At 37.2% G+C, this 22,509-nt stretch overlaps 1 protein-coding gene across 1 annotated transcript in view; it reads left to right on the top strand.

Moving 5' to 3' along the window:
- sez6b (seizure related 6 homolog b) overlaps positions 1-22,509 on the top strand; it is a 315,312-nt gene that overhangs the window by 231,507 nt on the left and 61,296 nt on the right. Inside the window, exon 5 of the mRNA XM_051665921.1 lies at positions 19,924-20,109. Coding sequence (XP_051521881.1) covers positions 19,924-20,109 — 186 coding nt within the window. The remainder of the gene's footprint in view (positions 1-19,923; positions 20,110-22,509) is intronic.

Here is a 22,509-nt window from a genome sequence, read left to right on the forward strand (position 1 = left end):
CTGTGGAAGGACCAATGGCAGATGGGGGAAACCTGCTTGAAAACGATCATTATTTTTACAATTTCATTTGGTGACACTATTTCATCTGTAATTGGCTTGTTTTTTATTACTCTAAGGAAAGCATCCTTATTACCATTGCTCATGCTTTGGGTTAGAGATTTAAACAAACTTTGGTGCATAACTCATCCTGCACCCTTTGCACTTCGAACATGATACATCAAATTGAGAGGCTTGTTGAGGAGAGGTGAGCTACTACTATTCTGAGTGATCAGATTTCAGATTTTTGCTGGGCATAATAGAAAATAAAATGGGCGAAAAATCCTTTAGCCTCTTAAACTCTGCTGTCCTGCCGGCGGTTCCAAAAGGGGGCGCTATATCGCGAAAATGTTTACGCTTAAAATATGTACACTACCGTTCAAAAGTTTAGGGTCACTTACTCATTCTTTATTTTTTTATTTTTTTCACATTTTAGAATTATAGTAAAGTCATTACAACTATGGAATAATAGAAATGGAAATATGGGAATTATGTTATGACTAAAAAAATCCAAAATCATCACCCTGGGATGCTTTTTAAACAGTATTGAAGGAGTTCCCATCTATGTTGGGCACTTAGAGGCTGCTTTTCTTAATTATTCGGTCCAAGTCATCCATTTCAAAAACTTTTTTTTAAATAAAATTTTAGTTTTGTAATTAAATATATTAATATGTTGACACAATTATATTTTTGTCTACAAAACTAATTTCAAACATTTAAGCATATGCCTTCAGATCAAAAGGTTTTTAAGATCACTTTTCAGGCAAGTGTTTCAAAACTTTTGAATGGTAGTTTAAGTCTCCGAATACATAGGTATATCAGGAATATTGGGTATCGTTTGAAAGCTTAGAATCTGAACTTTTCATAGATAACCATCACTTTTGCATTCATGTTACATAAAATAACAAAATAAGGCCTGAAAACATTTGCATCACAAATCAGCGCCACCTAGAGGTCATGTGGTAGAAATATGAAAATAAAAGTTTTTCAAATAGCACTTAAATAAACAAATCAAAAGAAAGCTCTCATTCTCAGGAATGCGACTGTACTTCATTTTGTTGCCCTAATACCACAGTTTAAAAGCTTTTTGAAAGAATCAGAAAGTGAAATATGATATCTGTAATACATCAAATACAAATGTCTCTTTTATGCACCGATCACTGCTGCTGTTAGCCCCAAATGAAGTTCCAAAATGTAAGTTCGGTAGGAGCGAGTCCATCTAATCTTTCAATTAACAGCCAGAGTATATAAGCAGCTGTTTACCTCTCTTCGGTCTCAGCTATTTCCAGCATCTCTCCACCTCCGCAACTCCACCTTTACCCTAGGCATCTTGCCCCACTTAATCATCTCCTATTAATAGTCCCTGGGGGGATACTTCAGAGCTCGAGTTGAAGCTGCTTCATCGAGCCCCTCCTCCGTGGACAGCAAGCCAAATAAGTTTAACCTTAATAGCTTAAAGATTATATGGGCAAATGAACTTGTAATATAGCTGAAAACTTTATATCTGTTTTCTAAAAAACTATCTCTGTTGCCCAGACTACAGCTTGTTACTTCACCCAGCTTGTCATTAGCGGCATCTGCTTCCCATTTACCTTTCCCTATTTAAGATCCCCTTTGTGTTCAGTCCACTGCCAGATTGTTTTGTGTGTTTTCCCTGTTGGTTGGTTCCAGTCTGCTCTTATTACTTTGGTCGGTTTTCTTGTTTGTTTTGGTATTGGGAGTTTATAATTCTGTTTTCTGTTTTTCCCCCATTTGGGAGTTTTGGTTTGTATTTTGATTTATTTTTGTAATAAAGCCTTTAACTTGCCTCTGTGTTTGGGTCCTACTTACCCTGACAGAATGGGTTTGATTTCAGGGTACGTGAACTTTTGGAAGCGAAATTTAAATTATTTGTGTGATCATGTAAAAATCTAGTTTTATAAACATAGTCTTTCTGTTTAATAGTGATTATTTTTTTCTCAAACATGCACACTATCTAATAAACAGTGTCTTGTTTTTTGGATGGTCCAGATCTGCTTCACTTACGTATCTGTCACAATGCAGAAAAATAATAATTGAGAGGCCGATTTAAACTCTGTACAGTCCCTGAGGTTGTCTGGGTTACTGCTGCCATTGTTTCCTTCTCCCACTAAAAGCAGTTCCCTCATTCAGAACCGTGAATAACAGTAATGATGCAAAACCCCAGTAATTACATTAATGATTGGCTGGGCCAGGGGGTGCATGTCAGTGCAGATGGTTTAACAATGGAGCGTGATGTCAGCGTATGCCAGTGGGTGGAGGAAAACATCAAGACTTTTCATGCTCTCGTGTGCTGCTGGTTGATGCGAGTGTATGCATGCATTTATGTTCTCTGCTGTCCGGTGCATTCTCATGCATTTTTCATGTGAAATTTTTTTAATTTCTTATATATTCAGGCATGTTTTTTTAAATACTCCTACAGAGAGGGAGAGCCACAGAGTTCTATTCATTCATATTCCAGTTTCTCTGTTTGGCAGATTCTGTTCCATTCGGCTGCGAATGAAGTTTGACATCCAGTTTAATATGTGAATCCTATCTCAATAAGCACATGTACAGCCCCAAAGTTCACTTTTCATTCCATGTAATTGCCTCCCTAAAACACTTTTGTGAGGATTGATCCACCGCTTGAAATAATCCATTGGATTTCAAATATCACTGTGTGCAGTTATTTACAAAACAATCAGGCTGCCACAGTTGTTTACTGATTGTATGAAAAGGTCTAACTTCATCACAAATACAATAGACCAGGAAAAAAAATCTGTTCAATTTTGTTCGCTACATACTGAGAGAGATGCATTCACATCACTTGGTGCAGCCAACAATGTGTAGATAATCTATCACTGTATTGTGAAGCTCTGACACAGATAGACAGAAAGAGAGGGAGAGAGCGATGTGACTTCAGGGGGATGGCTGCTCTGGGTTTTACCAAAAGAACATGAGTGCTCTGACGGTCTGTCAGAGTGAGAAAGGGATGCTGGGATGCTGTCAAGATGTCTGGGGGTGTCTCCTGGCTCCCTGCCTCGCCGTGTGACACATGCGGCCCTCGGAATCCTTCGCAATTCTCTCAGGACACCGTCTGACATGCTGTCATTGTAGTGCTGTAAGAAACTACAGCCCGTAATGAGGAGCAGCAGAATCCCGCATCTCACACACTCCCTTTGGACAAAATGCCGCTTGTCATTGGAGACTTCTTCCTTTAGACAGCATATGCTCCGCTTTAAAGGATAGTACACCAAAAATATTATAATTCTGTCATCATGTGCTCAACCTTATGTTGTTCCAAACCTGAATGACAGGTGGAACACAAAAGAGGATGGAATGTTAGTCTCAGTCACCATTTACTTTGATTGTGTGGGAAAAATATGCAATGAAAGTCAATGACTGAGTCAATCATTGTGCCTAATATATCCTTTTGAGTTCCACAATAGAAAGAAAGTCATATACTGTACATTTGGAACAAAATAAGGGTGAATAAATGATGACCACATATATATATATATATATATATATATACTGTATATTTACACTCACCTGAGCACTTTATTAGGAATACCTACATATTCATGCGATTATCTAATCAGCCAATCATGTGGCAGCAGTCCAATGCATAAAATCATGCAGATACCAGTCAGGAGCTTAAGTTAATGTTCACATCAACCATCAGAATGGGAAAAAAAATGTTATCTCAGTGATTTCGACTGTAGCATGATTGTTGGTGCCAGATGAGCTGGTTTGATTATTTCTGTAACTGTTGATCTCCTGGGATTTTCATGCATAACAGTCACTAGAGTTTACTCAAAATGGTGCCAAAAACAAAAAACATCCAGTGAGTGGCAGTTCTGTGGACAGAAATGCCTTGTTTATAAGAGAGGTCAATGGTGAATGGCCAGAGTGGTTTGAGCTGACAGAAAGGCTACGGTAACTCAGATAACCACTCTGTACAATTGTAGTGAGCAGAATAGCATCTCAGAATGCACAACACATCGAACCTTGAGGCAGATGGGCTACAACAGTAGAAGACCACGTCGAGCACTTTATTAGGACCATAGTGTTCCTAATAAAGTGCTAAGTGAGTGTGTGTGTGTGTGTGTGTGTGTGTGTGTGTGTTTACATATATATATTAGAGCCCGACCGATACTCATTTTAGAGGGGGACAATTCACCAATTGTCAGACCATTTCTATGTGGATTGTGCACTGATATTACTATGCAAAGGTACTCAGAAGGCTGCTTTCTTAAACAAATATTTTTATCAAAGAATATTTGACATTATACATTGTCAACAAATTCTAGAAATGAACACTGAGAAAATAAAGAATAAATAAAAATACAATAAAGAGCATAAAAAACACCAGTAATGTATGTTTAGTATCAGTCAGTTGTTGACCATTTAAATAAAGAATAAATACAAATAAAATAAATAGCTAAATAAACATCAGTACTACTGTTTAGTAGCAGTAAAATGTTGACTATTTTAATACTGCCAGTCAATTATTGGCAGGTTGTAAAACAAAAAGCATTTTACACCTGCTGAGTTGAGATAAACAGTGGCAGCGGTGTTACACCGTATTCTGCTGTACAAGTTCAGGGGAAACTTTCAACGGTGGAAAACCAGACTTTTAATTATTACATTTTATAAATGCAACGACTGGAATTGTTCGGTTGAAGGGGGTACCAAACTGTGAATCCTGAACAAAACAGTTTGGTGAATACATGTTTACACATTAGCTTCCACTTAGCTGACAAGCAATGAAAGTAGCTACATGGTTAGCTAGTTAGCTATAAGCATCAGCACATATCGGTAAAATATATACCAATACCGATATATTGGTCGGGCAATAATATGTGTGTGTGTGTGTGTGTGTGTGTGTGTGTGTGTGTGTGTGTACTTTATACAGTTGAAGTCAGAAGGTTACATACAGTACACTTAGGTTGAAGTCATTAAAACTCATTTTTTAACCACTCCACAGATTTAATATTAGTAAACTATAGTTTTGGCAAGTCGTTTAGGACATCTACTTTGTGCATGACACGAGTCATTTTTCCAACAATTGTTTAGAGACAGTTTGTTTCACTTTTAATTGACTAAATCACAATTCCAGTTGGTCAGAAGTTTACATACACTAAGTTAACTGTGCCTTTAAGCAGCTTGGAAAATTCCAGAAAATGATGTCAAGCCTTTAGACAATTAGCCAATTAGCTTCTGATAGGAGGTGTACTGAATTGGAAGTGTACCTGTGAATGTATTTTATGGCCTACCTTCAAACTCAGTGCCTCTTTTCTTGACCTCATGAGAAAATCAAAAGAAATCAACCAAGACCTCAGAAAATAAATTGTGGACCTCCACAAGTCTGGTTCATCCTTGGGAGCAATTTTCAAATGTCTGAAGGTACCACGTTCATCTGTACAAACTATAGTACGCAAGTATAAACACCATGGGACCATACCGCTCAGGAAGGAGACACATTCTGTCTCCTAGAGATGAACTTAGTTTGGTGTGAAAAGTGCAAATCAATTCCAGAACAACAGCAAAGGACCTTGTGAAGATGATAGAGGAAACAGTAAAACGAGTCCTATATCAACATAACCTGAAAGGCTGCTCAGCAAGGAAGAAGCCACTGCTCCAAATCTGCCATAAAAGCCAGACTACAGTTTGCAAGTGCACATGGGGACAAAGATCTTACTTTTTGGAGAAATTTCCTCTCGTCTGATGAAACAAAAATTGAACTTTTTGGCCATAATGACCATTCGTTATGTTTGGAGGAAAAGGGCCGATGCTTGCAAGCCGAAGAACACCATCCCAACCGTGAAGCATGGGGGTGGCAGCATCCTGTTGTGGGGGTGCTTTTCTGCAGGAGGGACTGGTGCACTTCACAAAATAGATGGCATCATGAGAAAGGAAAATTCTGTGGATATATTGAAGCATCTCAAGACATCAGCCAGAAGTTAAAGCTCAGTCGCAAATGGGTCTTCCAAATGGACAATGACCCCAAGCATACCTCCACAGTTGTGGCAAAATGGCTTAAGGACAACAAAGTCAAGTTATTGGAGTGGCCATCACAAAGACCTGACCTCAGTCTGATTTGTGGGCAGAAATGAAAAAGCGGGTGCAAGCAAGGAGGCCTACAAACCTGACTCAGTTACACCAGTTTTGTCTGAAGGATTGGGCCAAAATTCCAGCAACTTATTGTGAGAAGTTTGTAGAAGGCTACCCAAAACGTTTGACCCAAGTTAAACAATTTAAAGGCAATGCTACCAAATACTAACAAAGTGTATGTAAACTTCTGACACACTGGGAATGTGAAGAAATAAATAAAAGCTGATATAAATCATTCTCTCCTCTATTATTCTGTATTATCCTCTATTTCACATTCTTAAAATAAAGTAGTGATCCTAACTGACATAAGACAGGGCATTTTTTCTATGATTAAATGTCAGGAATTGTGAAAAACTGAGTTTAAATGTATTTGGCTAAGGTATCTGTAAACTTCTGACTTCAACTGTATATAGACACACACACACACACACACACACAAATAATAAAATATATAATTTGAAATTATATAATTATAAAGAGTAGCATGTAATTATTGGTTTAAAAATGTAATGGTAGAATGAGCAGATGCATATCTGAACAATTAATATGCCATATTTCCATCCTATTTCTGGACTAGTAAACAGCTGAACAGCTCTCTCTCTCTCTCTCTCTCTCTCTCTCTCTCTCTCTCTCTCTCTCTCTCTATCTCTTTCTCTCTCTCTCTGTTTGAAGCTTTAAATTGTACAGCAGGGTTATTATAAACCTTTTTCAACACTTGGGTAGAGGAGCCAATTTCATTAAATCATTTTAATTAAAATTAATAAAGGGGATTGTCTTAATCACTAAGTTACAGAGGTCTTTTAAAAAATCCGTTGTCCCTAAATTAATATGTTTCCAGGTTATTGTTATTGTTATATGTTATTGGTAATTAATTATCAGATAATAATTATCAATTAATTATTAATAATTACAGTTTGAGTTTTCCCTGCTTTCCGTATTATAGAACAGACAAACAGCTGCTCTATTATTTCCATTTAATGGACGTGATATGGCGTGAATTCTAACAGCAGCAAATGGAATTAAATTGGAGTTGTTTTAGGGAGTAGGCGGGGCATGCACATGTATAGCACCGATCACCTGCTCATCTGCCCATGAACTTTCAAACAACGTTCATTATGAGGATCCATAATAATTATGGGAAATTATATTACCCATGCTTTGAAAAACCATGGACCTTACAATATGCAGAAAAGATAGAGCTACTAAAAGTCTGGACATTGGGAGTGGGAGATAAAGGTCCACGGGGATGGACTAGCATTATTACGCAAACTACAGTTCATTTGGTCTAAAAGAATGACCCTTAACGATTGTGGCATGGTTTAAAAGCCCCTATCTCTATGTTAAAGGGATAATTAAACAAAAATAAAAATTCTGACATAATTTACTCAATTAACCTCATGTCATTCCAAACTCATTTGACTTTCTTCCATGGAACACAAAAGAAATACATTTAAAGAATGTATTTGTCACTCTTTTGCAATTATAATGAATGGGTACTGGAGCTTTCAAGTTTCAAAACAAATGTAAAAGCACCATAAAAGTGGCCCATATTACATATTCATAGAGTCAGAATATTCCTCCATATTCCAAGTCTTTTGAACCTGTATGATAGCCTTACACCATGTCTACAAGGGGCATGTCCGTTGATGCTACACGACGCGCTGCAATGGCTTGAGGCTGTCTACACTGGACGCGTCGACACGAACATTCTAAACCATTTATTTGTGTTGTTGGCAGTAGTAGTGCCAGCACGTGCAGCGCAAAATGGAACGGGACACCCATTTACCCGCAACGGATGCTTCTAGTGTAGCATCACTGATTATAATGGGGTTTTATTGCTTTTTACATGACGTGCCGCCCCCATCCGGTATAGAGAGGTTTTTAGGTGAGAAACGGGCAGAAATTTACGTCATTATTCACTGATAACCTTACCATTCAGTTAGCTGTCAACTTTAGAACCACTGCAACCAGACCATTGAGTCAGAGAGCTTGATTTGAGAACAAATAATTCAGTGATTCATTCAGAATCAATCATCAACCTATTCATTTTCAAAAACAATTTCCTTACAAATCAGGCATCTCTACTTCTTATTAGGGTGGATGTCAAGATTTTAAGTGAATAATGACTTACATTTTGATCTATTGTTCATAAAAAGCTATCGTATGGCTTCTTCAAAAACTTTTACTTTTGTTTTCCACAGAAGAAAGAAAATCATGTGGGTTTGGAAATAACATGAGGAAGAATTGACAGAATTTTTTTTATTTTTGGGTAAGCTGTTCCCAATGACCACACTGGGTTCTCTGAGAAACCCAACCAAACCTTTATACAGGAATCCTGTCTGATTACCTTGAATGATACTTCTGAGGTACTTCTCTCTCTTCCTGAGAGAAGTCTGCCTTTAAACAGCACTCCAACAAATGCGAAAGAGCCAGACTCATTCAGCGAGCACATAGCAGCGAGAGTGCCTCAGTCAAATCACAGCCTATTATCCTAACCTATCACCACTATTTGTCATTTAATGTTTTGCAGGGCCATTGGATGTTGAACTCTCAAAGTTGTGCTTCAGTTCATCCAGTTAATTAGTCTTTTTCTGCAGAGCAATTTGGCTGTGCTGTAACACTTTATTGTTTTGTCATTTATTGACCCCTGTCTTCTGTATGCCTCCAGATCATTAGCTGGGCCGTATGAAAAACATTCCAGCGTGAACATGAACCGCATTCTGCCACTGACTGTCTATTTGCTTTTATGAAATTATATTCTCTGGCAATGAGTTACGGGGGCGTGCTGGAGCAAGACATTTAGATGACACGAATTATACTTCAGCATTTCCATAAAAGAGAGTGACAGTGAGTCGTACATTTAATGAAGCAGAGGATTTTTACGGTCTCCATGTTTTGTCACTTGAAGTGTCATTGCAAATAAAAAAAGGTGTGGGTTGGTTTTATTTCCATGGAAACAAAGCTGATTTTTCTTTCTGATTAAATCTATGCTTTCTACTCCCGTGCCTCTCGCTATTTTCTTTGGTGTTGCCTGTGATCTCTCTGTACCTTCAAAATTGAACAGGAAGTAATTTAGTGGAAAATAAGGAGTGCATGTTGGTCAACATTTAGCTCAAAGCAATGTTACATTTTTATTGCATTCTTAACTATCACTCACCTTGCATAATTAAACAACGTGATCTTATTAGTATTTGTAGGTATTTCTATGTCAAGTCTGGTTCTATCACATGCACATTTTTGTACATTTGCAGACACTTACCATACGTACAATATCAATGTACTGCATTAAATTCAGTATGATAATAATTATTTTTGATAAGACCATTTAGATATCATAAATACTCTGACAAAGTATCTCTTTTATTCATTGAACAATAGTCCCGTTAAGGGATCTCCCATGTCTGACTATTGAACTCGTTCACCTGTTGCGGTATCCTCATAAATATTCTGAGTATTTCAGTTCTGACCTGCTGTCAGAGGTTTTGTAAAGATTTGTATGTGTCTAAAGCTGTACATACATACACATGTTTACGTTTTAGATGCTATCAGTGTGTTCATATTGTACGTTTCAGTGTCTATGCATATGTACAATGTATGTGTAAACCAAACATATAAATATTTACAAACATTAATGAGATCACCCTAGCTTAAATCTGATTTGATCTCAAGAAAATTACATAAATGTGGAGACATTTTTGCAAAATAATATTACGTGGTTCCTTACACACATAGTGTGGTAGTTCTGAGGTGAAATGTCCACGGAGTGTTACATTAAAAGTTACACTTTTGTCTTTGTCATCTTGGACTTACACTGACACCTAGCGGCTTGGATGCAGCATCATTTTAAATCAATAGTTTTCAATTTCAGATGCCATTGTAGAAATTTAGTATTCACAGTCAGCCGTGATTACTTTAATCAATGAGTGAAAATGTCCAATAACAGGACAGTTACTGAGATTAAGCGAGTAGTATTCAGCTTGTCATGTGATTCAAATATGGTAGCTCTCATGTGCGGACCCTCTCCATGAAGAATAAAACAGCTTTTATAAGGTTACTGATATGACTGGAGTCTTTATTTTAATGTGAGAGGTTATGATTTCCTACATATAATGCAAAATTACAGTTCATGCCTTTAGGAGTTACAATTTTTTAATGAATTAGTGCAAATTACTCAGTGCACCTTTAAGGGCAGTGCTCTCAAGTTTTAAATCCCACCTCCCTGCCCTAAACTTCAAACCTAAATTGGTTACACTTTGTGTCCTTGTTACAGTGTAATTACACAAGTAAGTGCTGAGTAATATTAATTAACAACATGTACTTGCTATAGGTTTAGGGTTAGGGTTTGGATTAGGGTTAGTTACTTGTAATTATGCATAATTTACTGTTATTACTATTGTCAGTACATGTAATATGTATAACAAGGACACTGTAAAATAAAGTGTTACCCCTAAACGTAACCGATGGTGTCATTAAGAGCAAATGTAACATGATAAAGGCAATTGCTGAAGCTTTTGACACTTTCGGCTCACGTGTCGACTGGCATGATCTTCACGACATTTACCTTGGTCCTTTGCATCGCAGATGCAATGCTCTATCAGTTAAGCTACCATGCACTTTAATTTGAATTTGAAGATTGTAAATGTAGAAGGTTATGTAATACAAATGTTAAAATGTATCGCCTTCCAAGCCATGCACTATAGTAAAAGTGTTTTGAAGTCATAAGATAGCATTGTATTAAGAATAGGGTTAACATTAAGTATTTATGAACTGAAAATTTGCAGTTTTAGCTGTGGTTTGTGTGAAAGTGAATAAAATTCATTGTTGTTGTAGCGCCTCTAGAGTTTATTTCACCAGAAAACTGTCATGATGTGTACCATGAGCCATGCAAAAATAATTTTGCAAAAATGTACTGTAGTAACGTGATTTATTATGAGACCAGGTTGTTTAAAACGGTATGTTTTTAATTACATGTACTGTAGGATGTTAATTACAGAGCAGACTAGCAAAGATGTCAGTGGATTCCTGTGTGGCTCCCTCATTTCTCTTGGGGATCTACTTCATGTTCTTTTTCTCCCACGACATCACCCAAGTTAATAAGAAGTGACACAGAAGCCACTCTTAAAATTGAGAGATGCGTCCATCCCTTGTGTCTGTGTCCTCTCAGATTGAACCCCTCGCATGCAATCAGCCTCAATAAGACATGATGAGCTTGGCATCCGTGAATCCCTCCCTGTTCTTCATAAAGTGCTCATGCGAAAGAGGATTTATACTTTATTAGTTCATGTAATATGCAACACATTTAATAGCGCACTTATTTCAGTTAGTGTACTACTACACTGCAGTAGTACGCTGACTGAGGAAACTGCACGACACAAGTGGCATCATTTCAGTGTTTCTCAGATGACAAAATATACACAAACTCTCTTTCTCACACATACTCTTCATGCTCAGAATGGGAGATGAAGCCCTGCTTATCAGTGATTTTTTTTTTTTTTTTTTTTTTTTTGCAGTTATGCAGACTGTGAACATGTACAAGCTCTGTCAGTTTAAGCTCAGGCTAATATGAACATGAACAGCTCCAGCAGATCTTGACATGCTGTCAGAACTGCCTGACACACAGCTGCATGCTGGTCACTGTGGTGTTATCAAACAGCAGACATGGTCCAATGTGAAGATAGCAAATATTGACCCAGCAGGCACCACCTCTGCTAGCTTATCTAAAAATGTCTGGGAGAAGTATGAAATCAATGATATGGCAATTGCAAATACACTCATAAAACCAAACCAAAAAGGGTGTTAGAGCCTTATATAGCACCTTCCCTTTGATTGTAAACATTATAATTGACATAGGCTTGTTTACGCACTAAACACATGCTTTTTAAAGTAGTATTTCTTTTTGATATAGGTGCCACCTATATATCAATGGTGGTACTTTTCTTTGACAGTAAATATAAAGTAAACCCTACATTTTGAGTTAAAAAAAGATAATAATTAGAATATTTACAATTTGTATCTTTTTGAAACAAATACACAATCATGGTTTCTGGCAGTTGAAAAATACCAAAAATCCCATAGACTTCAATTGAAAAGGTCTCCTCCATTCATATCTAGGGATCATGATATCATAGAGACATTGGGGATGGTCTCTTTTGACTTGGGCCAGTAAGCAACCATCTTGCAACCTTTTAGTAATGCACTAGCAATGCCCTAGCTATCACCTAAAACACACTGACATTGCAGAATATATATTATTATATTTATAATAATAATATTAATTGTTGTGAAGAGTCCAAAGACATTTTGACCAAATACAAGATTAAGATTAGTTTTTCACTTTTTAACTCTTAAATGGGTCAAAAATGTCCAGAACATAACAGGTGGGTTAAAGGAATGTTCTGTGTTCAATACTTTTGAAACTGTGTATTTTAATGCTATACATTGCACCATAGACTTCCATTGAAAGTGAAAGTGGAAAATACTGGGTTCAGTACAAGTTAAGCTCTGTTGACAGCATTTGTGGTATAATGTTGATTTCCACAAAAGTTCATTTTGACTTATCCCTCCTTTATTATTATAAGCTTCACTTTTTTGTCTTTAAACCCTCCAAAAATTGGCCCCATTCACTTCCATTGTTAGTGCCTCACTGTAACTTACATTTTAAAATAAGGGATGAACCGAAATTAACTTCTGTAGTAAAACAAGCTGATCTCTATTGACAAAGTCTGCGGCATACTGTCTTTGAACCCAAAACATTTCTGCAGAGTGTGGAAAACATTTCATGTATTTAAACCTATATATAATAGATTTCTGACTTTTTCTTTCAAGGCATGAAGGGATAAAAATAACTCTGTAACATTTCCTGTACTGTAAGGTAGGCATAACTAAAAACATTGCACAGAAAAATCGGAGGAATCTCTGCTTCTGTTGCCATAGGCAACCTCCTCTTGATATCGCAAATTGCTATCCTATGCATTGATCAGTCTTGGCACTCCACCTTCATTCTCCATCCTTATCCATTCTTTGGCCTGCCTGCAGAATGTGCGGGAAGTGTTTGTGATTACACTGTATATGCTCAAGGCCTTTGTGTGTTTACTGCTGAAAATGCATAAAGCCAGGGGCGGACAGCGTGTTTGTTTAGAAGGCTGAGATGCGCCTTGTGAAGATCCTGACTCATATTCAAAGCATTAGGATAGTTCCAGTGGGCAAACGGTCTACTGTATGTGGTTGGAAGTCTATTTGATATGTGTAAAGGACTGAGACAGAATAACTAGATCTATAATTTTTGTCTTTTAGTGGGAGACATTGTTGCCTTCCATTCACATGTCAATACTTTAATGGTACTGTATTCCAGCGTCATGCACCTGTTTTTTTGTTTTGTTTTATGAGGGGGCACCAGTTTCATTCCTGACTCACTTCCCTTGGCAAGACATGATGAAAGAAGAAGAAAAAGAACACTTTAAGAATTTAGTAGTTCGTGTCTCATGTTTAAGACCCAGGAGTTATCACCATGTCAGTGTGTGACAGACATTTTGGTTAAAATGCCATTTTTATCATGGACACATCATAGTTTTCAAAGATATTACCAGAATGTAAGGGTAAAATGTGTATTATTTAATAAAATCTTTTGAAAGCAGAAGATTTTGGGTCAATTTTACACACGGTTTCTTTAAAAAATTGCCTAGCTAACTCATCTCACTGAAAAATAAATGTCTTGTTTGATAATGGCTTGACCTCACAACCCTAAAAGGGTGCGTAATGTCCCGAAACCTTAAATTATTTAGCAAATAACATAAGTGTGACTATTCATACAGAAAGCTCATTATTATCATTTTAAATGTGTATATTTTTCCTATACAAAAAAAATGTAAAAACGTCCGCACCAAACACTAAAAAGCGTATCTATCCACGTAGCTTTGGTGCGTAGGCTCAAAAAAATAAAATCCAAGAAAATAAAAAGCTTGCACACAATGTCCATAGAAACAATCTTCCAGCATATTTATTAAAAGGCCAAATTTACGATTTACATTTTCCAAAGCATTTTGTTACTGCACTGCAGTTGCATTTTCTATGATGATAGAAAATGCAATTGAATTGTAATGACCAAATTTAGACATAAATGATAATTTCCGCCACCGCATTTTAGACAAACACTTTTTTATTTATATACATTTTAGAAGATACTTTTCTAACTGCTTTGGAAGTGGCATTAAAAATCCATTTGTCTCAAATGTGATACCTCATTTTTAATGGGCATGACACTTCTGCTGTATTCTGCACTGTTCCTCACACATAGACACACTTAATGCTTTATTGCATTCCTAATCAACTAAACCACCTCATCATGATGTTCAGACATACATCCGCCATATCCCCCCATGGGCCTTCCTCCAGGGCACCTAATGGCAGACATTAGCACTGCATCTGTTGCTGTCTAAGCTGTTGCCCACTAATCTTTGCCATGCCAGTTGCCACAGAATCATCTTCAGCCTGCATTAAAACAGTCAGGCTTTATGGCCTATGAAGCCGCAAGGCAACTTGCGAGCATGTGATTTAATGTTGACTGGACTGCTCCTCATAAAGCTGTCTTCCGGTGCCCCCTCAGTATTAGTCTAATTGAAATGGAAGCAGAGGGGTAATAATGCTGTAACAACCCAGAAATGCTGGTGCACAGGCCCCGCTGTGCTGAAACGGCACTAATAAACCATAAATTAAATAGATGGCTGAGGGAGTGGAGGGCCCCCCCATGTGCCGGCTCATTGAGTAGGTTAGAGGAGTGCTCCTCTCTCAGTGCAGAGATTAGGCAGTCATCGGGGCAGATACCTTCTCCTCATGCCCTGCTGCCGCAAGCACTGTGCTCTTACGCAAGTGTGCCGGTGTGATAGGATGCTGTGGAAGTAACCATGGCAGAACTCACAAGCAGGGCATGAATACTGTTAAAGTGATAGTTCACCCAAAAATGAAAATTTGTAATGCAACTGAATGGTGACTGAGACTAACATACTGCCTCACATCTCCTTCTGTGTTCCACAGATGAACAAAAGTCATACAGGTTTGCATCAACATAAGGGTGAGTAAATGATGACAGAATTTTCATTTTTGGGTGAACCATTCCTTTAAGATGTTCAGTTTTAAAGCTATAAGAGTGAGGATGCAAAACTGACTCAAATACAACACCTACACTATGCACAGGGCTTGAATTAGGGTATTATAAATAGCCTCTACAGGGCTGTAGATGTAAGTCGCTCTGTATAACCCTCGTTCACGGGCTCCTATATTGTTGCTGAGGTGCACCACCCCATTACGCAGCTCCTCTCTGCTCAGCGATGGAAAAGAATTGCAGTGATTTATCAAACTGTGGCTTTCTTAGACACAGGAATCCAACCTGAGCCAGCAGAGGGGAAAAAAACTTAAACAAAAACATTAATTCTGTTTGACAGGGCCCTCTACCTCTCTAAACACCACCATAGGATCAGAGAGCAAAGCAGAGTGATTCTTTCACTATTCACTTTTGCTATTGCTTCAAGATCAGATACAGAGAATCCGAGCTATGAAAGCAATACTAGAGGGCATTGAAAAAGTCAGCACGGTTTAATTAATGCCTGACATCTGAAAAATTGCTGTAATATTTCAGAAAGGACTTGCTCGGAACAGCGTCTATGGCCTCTAATATGAGATAACAGTTCTTTTGGGAAAGGATAGCATCATGATCATGGTGTTGGTAGTGTAATACAACCTGACACTTTTAGCTGTTATTTAAAGGACTTTGTTGGAATTGAAAACCTTGTGTTAGCTTTGAGCAACTAGCCCTTTGAGAGCCCTGAAACGCTTTTTAGGCCCCTAATAATAGTTAACCCAAAAATGAAAATTCTCTCATCATTTACTCATCCTCATGCCATCCCAGATGTGTATCTGCAGAACACAAACTACGATTTTTAGAAGAATATTTCAGCTCTTAATGGGTACCACATTTTTGAAGCTCCAGAACCACATAAAGCCAGCATAAAAGTAATTCACATGTCTCCAGTGGTAAAATTCATATCCTCAGAAGCGATATGATACAGAAGGTGTGGATGAGAAACAGATCAATATTTAAGTCCTTTTTTGCTATCATTCTCCACTTTCACTTTCATGTTCTTGTTTTCTTGGCGATTCGCATTCTTTGTGCATATCGCCACCTACTGAGTGGGGAGGAGAATTTAAAGTAAAAAAGGACTTAAATATGTATATGTTTCTCACCCACACCTTTCATATAGCTTATGAAGATATGGATTTAACCACTGGAGTTGTATGGATTACTTTTATGCTGCCTTTATGTGCATTTTGGAGCTTCAAAATTTTTGTACCCATTCACTTGCATTGTGAGAACCTACAGAGCTGAAATATTCTTCTGAAAATCTGTGTTTATCAGAAGAAAGAAAGTCAAACACATCTGTGATGGCATGTTGGTGAGTAAATGATGAGAGAATTTTCATTTTTGGGTGAACTATCCCTTTAAGACTGTTTCACATTGCATATTTATTATGCTGCCCATATAAGCAGGTTACATCATTCACACTTCCTGTTTAAGTGTAGCAGAAGTGCAGCTGCAGTAGCGTAGTGCTGAGCCTATTTTTTCTGCAAGTAGATGGCTGAATTCAGTGGAACATACTATATAAATAGTGGAGTATAAATTACAGTGCTCGAACATTGTTTGAAAGAAATGTCTGTCCGGCTTGATACAAGTTACACATGTTTTGAAAGGCACACATGTTTGACTAAATTCAGACGATTTAAGCAGTTCATAGTCTTGAGCTTTAGATTTCTGCAAGGTTTCCACAGCAATGGTTTTCTAAAATAGTTTGGAGCCTAAAATATTAGGGATTTTGTTTTTATTTGTACAATGTGTGTTTTCTCTAGCAGTGGATTTGTATGTTGATTTCAAACACCTAGTTTAAACCCCTCTTAAATTAGAATCATTTTTGTGAATTCAACCATCCAAAGTAAATTTTTACTATCATCATATTTTTTTATACCTCTTGGGTAGATAAACAAACATTAACAAACCATGCTGGCATACATTCAGGTAAGGGTCAACTGTATTATGAAGGCTGGTTTTTACCGAAAGGTTTCAATTTGTTCTTAGGATAAAGGTGTTTTTCACGAAAGTCAGGTCAGGCCATGTTGTCACATTTTTATGAGGACCGGTTGCCAAATGTGTTTTTAATACCATAAATTTATCAATTACAGTATTTGTTTTCCAAAGCAAAGTTTTGATATTTTTATATGCCTGCTTTTCCATTTCTTTTTTATGAATCGTTTTGTGCCTCCTAGCTCTTTTACTCTTTACATTTCCCGGAAAAGCCTAAAATAGGCTACTTTATGCTGCCGTAGATTTAAAGATGGGTAGATTATGTTTTGGTGATTGTAATGGGGGGATTGGGGGGTTATGGGAACACATGACCTTTCCCCAATGTTTACATGAAACCTAAACCCGCTATTGGGGCATGTTGTCATAAAAGGTCAAGGTATCTTATTTCAGGGGCAATAATGGTGAAAGTGTTTAATAGCTTTTTGGTCGCCAAGACTTTAAAGTATGCGGATTTGCAGAAATTGGCTTTCAAAAAAGAAATCTATCCTGACAAATATTCACTGCAGTAAAAATTTACTCACTTTAAACAAGCCCCGGGATCGCCTACACATATATGTTTTCTAGTTTTGCGCTGCTCTATAATATTTCATCACCTAAATATTGTTCTTCGTTCTTGGAGTCAATCCTTTTCAATTAATTGGTCAAAATGGTTCACAAATAGGTCTACATGATTCATTAGCAAATAAGTCTGAATCAGAATGATTTTTATAATTCCATATCCAGTAATCACAAACAACTGGAAAATGTATGGAAATTCATGGGAACCTTGTCTCATGTAGAGCAGAAACTGTCAGTATGACAGCACAACACAAGCCTGATGTTGCAGTTATGCTGCTTATATAATACGTATGCTGTGAAACAAGCCTTAGTGGTGGAAATGACAGTGTCAGTTTAATGGACATCATGTGTTGGCTGTATTTCTTGTTTAACAGATATGTGCCCTGCCTGTTGGCAGTCAGTGAGCGAGGTAGAGAGCAGATATGACATGGATCTGAGCCAGGTCAGAGGTTACAATTTACCACCCTGTGCATATTTTCTGGCCTTGGGCTCAGTCTTGTCATTTGTTGACAAAATCAATGCCCACATACACACTTCTCTGAATTTCAGCAACTAACAATAAGGCTGCCACAGCCGCATCGAGAGAGCGAGAAATGAGCCCTGAAAATGGAAAAACATTCTCAGACGAAGAAAAAACTGGTGTCACAAAAGAAGTTCTTAGTTAAATGGGCACTTGCGGTGTAACCTGGATTTACCGCCTAGCAGGACCTCCTGCAGAGCTCGTGCCGAGCTTTGAAGGAAATGGTTACTTGCTTATCAAAGTCTCCTTCAAATGCTTTCTGTAAATAACTCGCAATTGAAATTCTCTCTGTCCTTGAATTCCTACCAATTTAATTTCAAATAAAATGTCTATGCCTTTTATGTCTTCACAGTGTTGTTGCTTGTTGAGTTTCATATGTAGAAAGGGTAGAATACACTCTTGTAGCTTGCTTGTAAAATATTAAATTGCAATGTATGATTCAAAGACTTTCTTCAAGCATTTTGAAAGGGTGTAAGGAAAAGACTTGCACGCCGCAGCGTTAAACACTGAATGGCTTTTGTGGCCATTGCTTGAGAAAGTATTGACAGCCTGGTTTAGTGCAGAGAGCCAAACAAGACAATGGTTAATAATGACTCGCTTCACAGCCCTATCCAGAAGGCCAAAAGCCATTTGGATATTTTTTTTTTTTTTTTTTTTTTTTGTGCCTGCCCATTTATGAGGTGAAAGCTCTATGATAAATACTTGCTTTCCAGTTAGCATGAGTCAGAGACTCTGAAGTCTCATATAGTCAAGTAGTCCTAATTGCAGCTTATTCTGGCCATGAACTGCCCTGACAGGAAGAGACTGTCTGGCCTACATGTAAAGCAACCAACCAAAGTTTGCTTTATTTGACAGGCAGACTGATTGGATAAAACAAAACTGTGAGTTCTTTAGGCGATCAATGAATGATCTGTTGGTGTGCCATCTTAGGAAGAGACTAGAGACTCTGCATTAAAGTCAAAACAGAAGGAATGTCCAGTTAAAAGTGATGGAGAGATTGCTCAACAACTCTGCATGGCTCTGTTTTGTGCACTAGTCTCAAAAGTAAGATTTTCTGAAGCATGTAGAGTGGCACTATTGCAACCCATAGGGCAAATGTGAGTCTAATCTATCATCTAAGGCAGCTAATGATTGTCTCCATGCATTCCAGCAGGCCCAGTCTGTCTGGGGAAATGGACATGAACAGTGTTCAGAGTTTAGGCTTATTTGTCATCTCGGAGATGTCCTGTTCACAGTGAAAAGGTCGACTTCGGTCTGCAGGGCTGGAGGACATGGAGAGAGGACATGAATTAGGGACAGACCCACAGAAACCAAATTAAACTGAGAGAAAGAAAGACAGATGGAGTTTGTTAAGATAATAAGTCTTCTTGAAATAAGTGAGAGTCGCCATAATGCAATATTCATAGACTCCCCGCAGACCAAAGTCTCAGAACAGATACCAGCTAATGATAGTTTTAGAACAGCTTCAGACATTTATTTAAACAAGTCTGTTATGCAGAGCTGCAGTTTTAATTGAAAGAGTGTTTGCCTAATCTTTTATTCTTTCTCTCTCTGCTCTCCATTACAGCCTTTGTGTTGAGCTGTAACTTCCCTGATAGACCAGCTTACGGGGATGTGTCCGTGACTAGCCTGCATGCAGGGGGTGAGGCCTATTTCTACTGCTTAAATGGATACCAGCTCCAGGGTCCCTCCACCCTGACGTGTCGCAATGCTACCACACCCTACTGGAATGGAAAGGTGCCCCGGTGTACTGGTGAGAATTCAAACACTCAATCATTCTGTTAGTATTCTGGGGCATATTGACTAAACAATTATGCCAGTTATGCGTTTTGATCACTAACACCCTGCGATCCAGTTTAAATGGATAGTTCACCCAAAGATGAAAATTCTCTCATCATTTACTCACCCTCATGCCATCACAGATGTTTCTGACTTTCTTCTGCTGAACATAAACAAAGGTTTTTAGAAGAATGTCTCAGCTCTTTAGGTCCATACAATACAAGTAAATGTTGGCCAGAAATTTTAAGGTCCAAAAAGCATGTAAAGGCAGCATAAAAGTAATCCAGAAGACTCAAGTGGTTAAAAACATCTGTTAAATCCAGAAGCGATGTGATAGGTGTGAATTAGAAACAGATCAATATTTTAGTCCTTTTTTACTATAATGTGCACAAAAAATGTGAATCGACAAAAACAAAAGAAGAAGAATGTGAAAGTAAAAGTGGAAATTTATAGTAAAAAAGGACTTAAATATTGATCTGTTTCTCACTCATACGTATCATATTAATTCTGAAGATATAGATTTAATCACTGGAGTCATATGGATTACTTTTAAAATGCCTTAATGTGAGTTTTGGCGCTTCAATGTTCTGGCCACTATTCACTTGCACTGTATGGACCAACATAGCTGAGATATTATTCTAAAAACCTTTGTTTGTGTTCAGCAGAAAAAAGAAAGTCATACACATCTGGGTTGGCATGAGGGTGAGTAAATGATAAGAGAATTTTCATTTTTGGCTGAACTATCCCTGTAAGCATGTGCTAAATGAAGGAAATAGCGATGTGCCATGAGTATTTAAAAGAATAATTCGCCCAAAAATGAAAATTCTGTCATCATTTACTCACCTTTATGTCATTCCAAACCTGCATGTCTTTCCTTCGTCTGCAGAACACAAAAGGAGGAATGCAGTAGATACAATTTTGATGTTTCTCACGATTTTGGTGAGAAACAACGTAACCTGTCAACAAAAAATTACGATATTTTGCACGATCGGACATTTTACCTTTACTATTGCCATTGTTTTCAATGATGATTCTCGTTACAGTACAATGTTTTTTTTAATCAGCGAAAAGTAAAGGCAGTACCAAGGGAGTACTGTATATATGCTTTATAATTTAAATTATATATAATATTTTCATGTTGTGATAATAAGAATATATTATTGACCATCTTTTTTCGCATTGCAGTACAGAGAATTGGGGGTCTTGAAAATATTGTCACAATGTAAAAAAAAATCTTAATGGCTCTAAAAATAAAACTTTTAAATGTACACACATATATATATATATATATATATATATATATATATATATATATATATATATATATATATATATATATATATATACACACATATACTGTATATATATCCTCCTGAGACCCAAGCATGACTTCTGTGTGCATTTTCTTTTTTCCTTTTTGATTTGTAACTAGTAGCACCTAATAAACAAGCCAAAAAAATAAATAAAAAATTCTAGAGCAAATAGTTTTTCTAAAAATTAATGTCCAAATATGTGGACAGTGAGACTATTTTGTGAAATAAGACTAAGCTATAGAAAATCAGATTCAAATTGTTTATTATGTGTCCAGGAGTGCTGGTTATTCATATTTTGGAGACATTACAGACATTACAGCTCATTACCTGTAAAGCTGAATAAATAATTCTTATTCAAAGTAATGTCCAGCATCATCCAATCACTTCCAGCCATGTTAAAATAAAATATAGCATTATACATTTCTGAATCTATGTACTGATTACCATTGTCCTAGGTCTGCCAAACATGTTGAGTGGTCCAAACATCATCTACAGCCTGAAATTAAACTTTTGGTTGGATTTTAGAATTGAATACACTTAGCTGCATAGGAAAGATATAGGATGCTCCCTTGTTCACTATTTAGTGAATGACTTAACCTCCACTGTGCTGTCTGTCTGCACTGGTTTCAGAACAATTTAAACTGCACCTTATTTTCATCCTAACTCCATATAAAGCCCCTGAAAGCAACATTTTTCAGCTTTTGGATGAACCCATTTATTCTTAATGTGAAAATGCACAGTAAATATATAGGAATACATTTACTAATGTTAATGAATAGAATCGTATTGCGCAGAGATAACAAAATTAAACATAAGATGTATATTATTCAAAATAACTAACAAGTTTTTCTCTACTTTTAATGAAATGCGGTGCCAGTGTCCACATATGTAGACATCATGTTTATCAGCTTGCTGGATGGATGGATGGATATCAAACGAAACTAGAGATGCTACTCTTTACAACCAAACAGGTTTTAATGAAAAAACGTAAAGACATTTCTTACCAGAGACACTTTTGTTGGCGCTGCATCCGTATGAGCGCTTTTCGGAAATTGACAGCA

The sequence above is a fragment of the Myxocyprinus asiaticus genome, chromosome 31 (assembly GCF_019703515.2).
Source record: "Myxocyprinus asiaticus isolate MX2 ecotype Aquarium Trade chromosome 31, UBuf_Myxa_2, whole genome shotgun sequence".
Taxonomy (NCBI): domain Eukaryota; kingdom Metazoa; phylum Chordata; class Actinopteri; order Cypriniformes; family Catostomidae; genus Myxocyprinus; species Myxocyprinus asiaticus.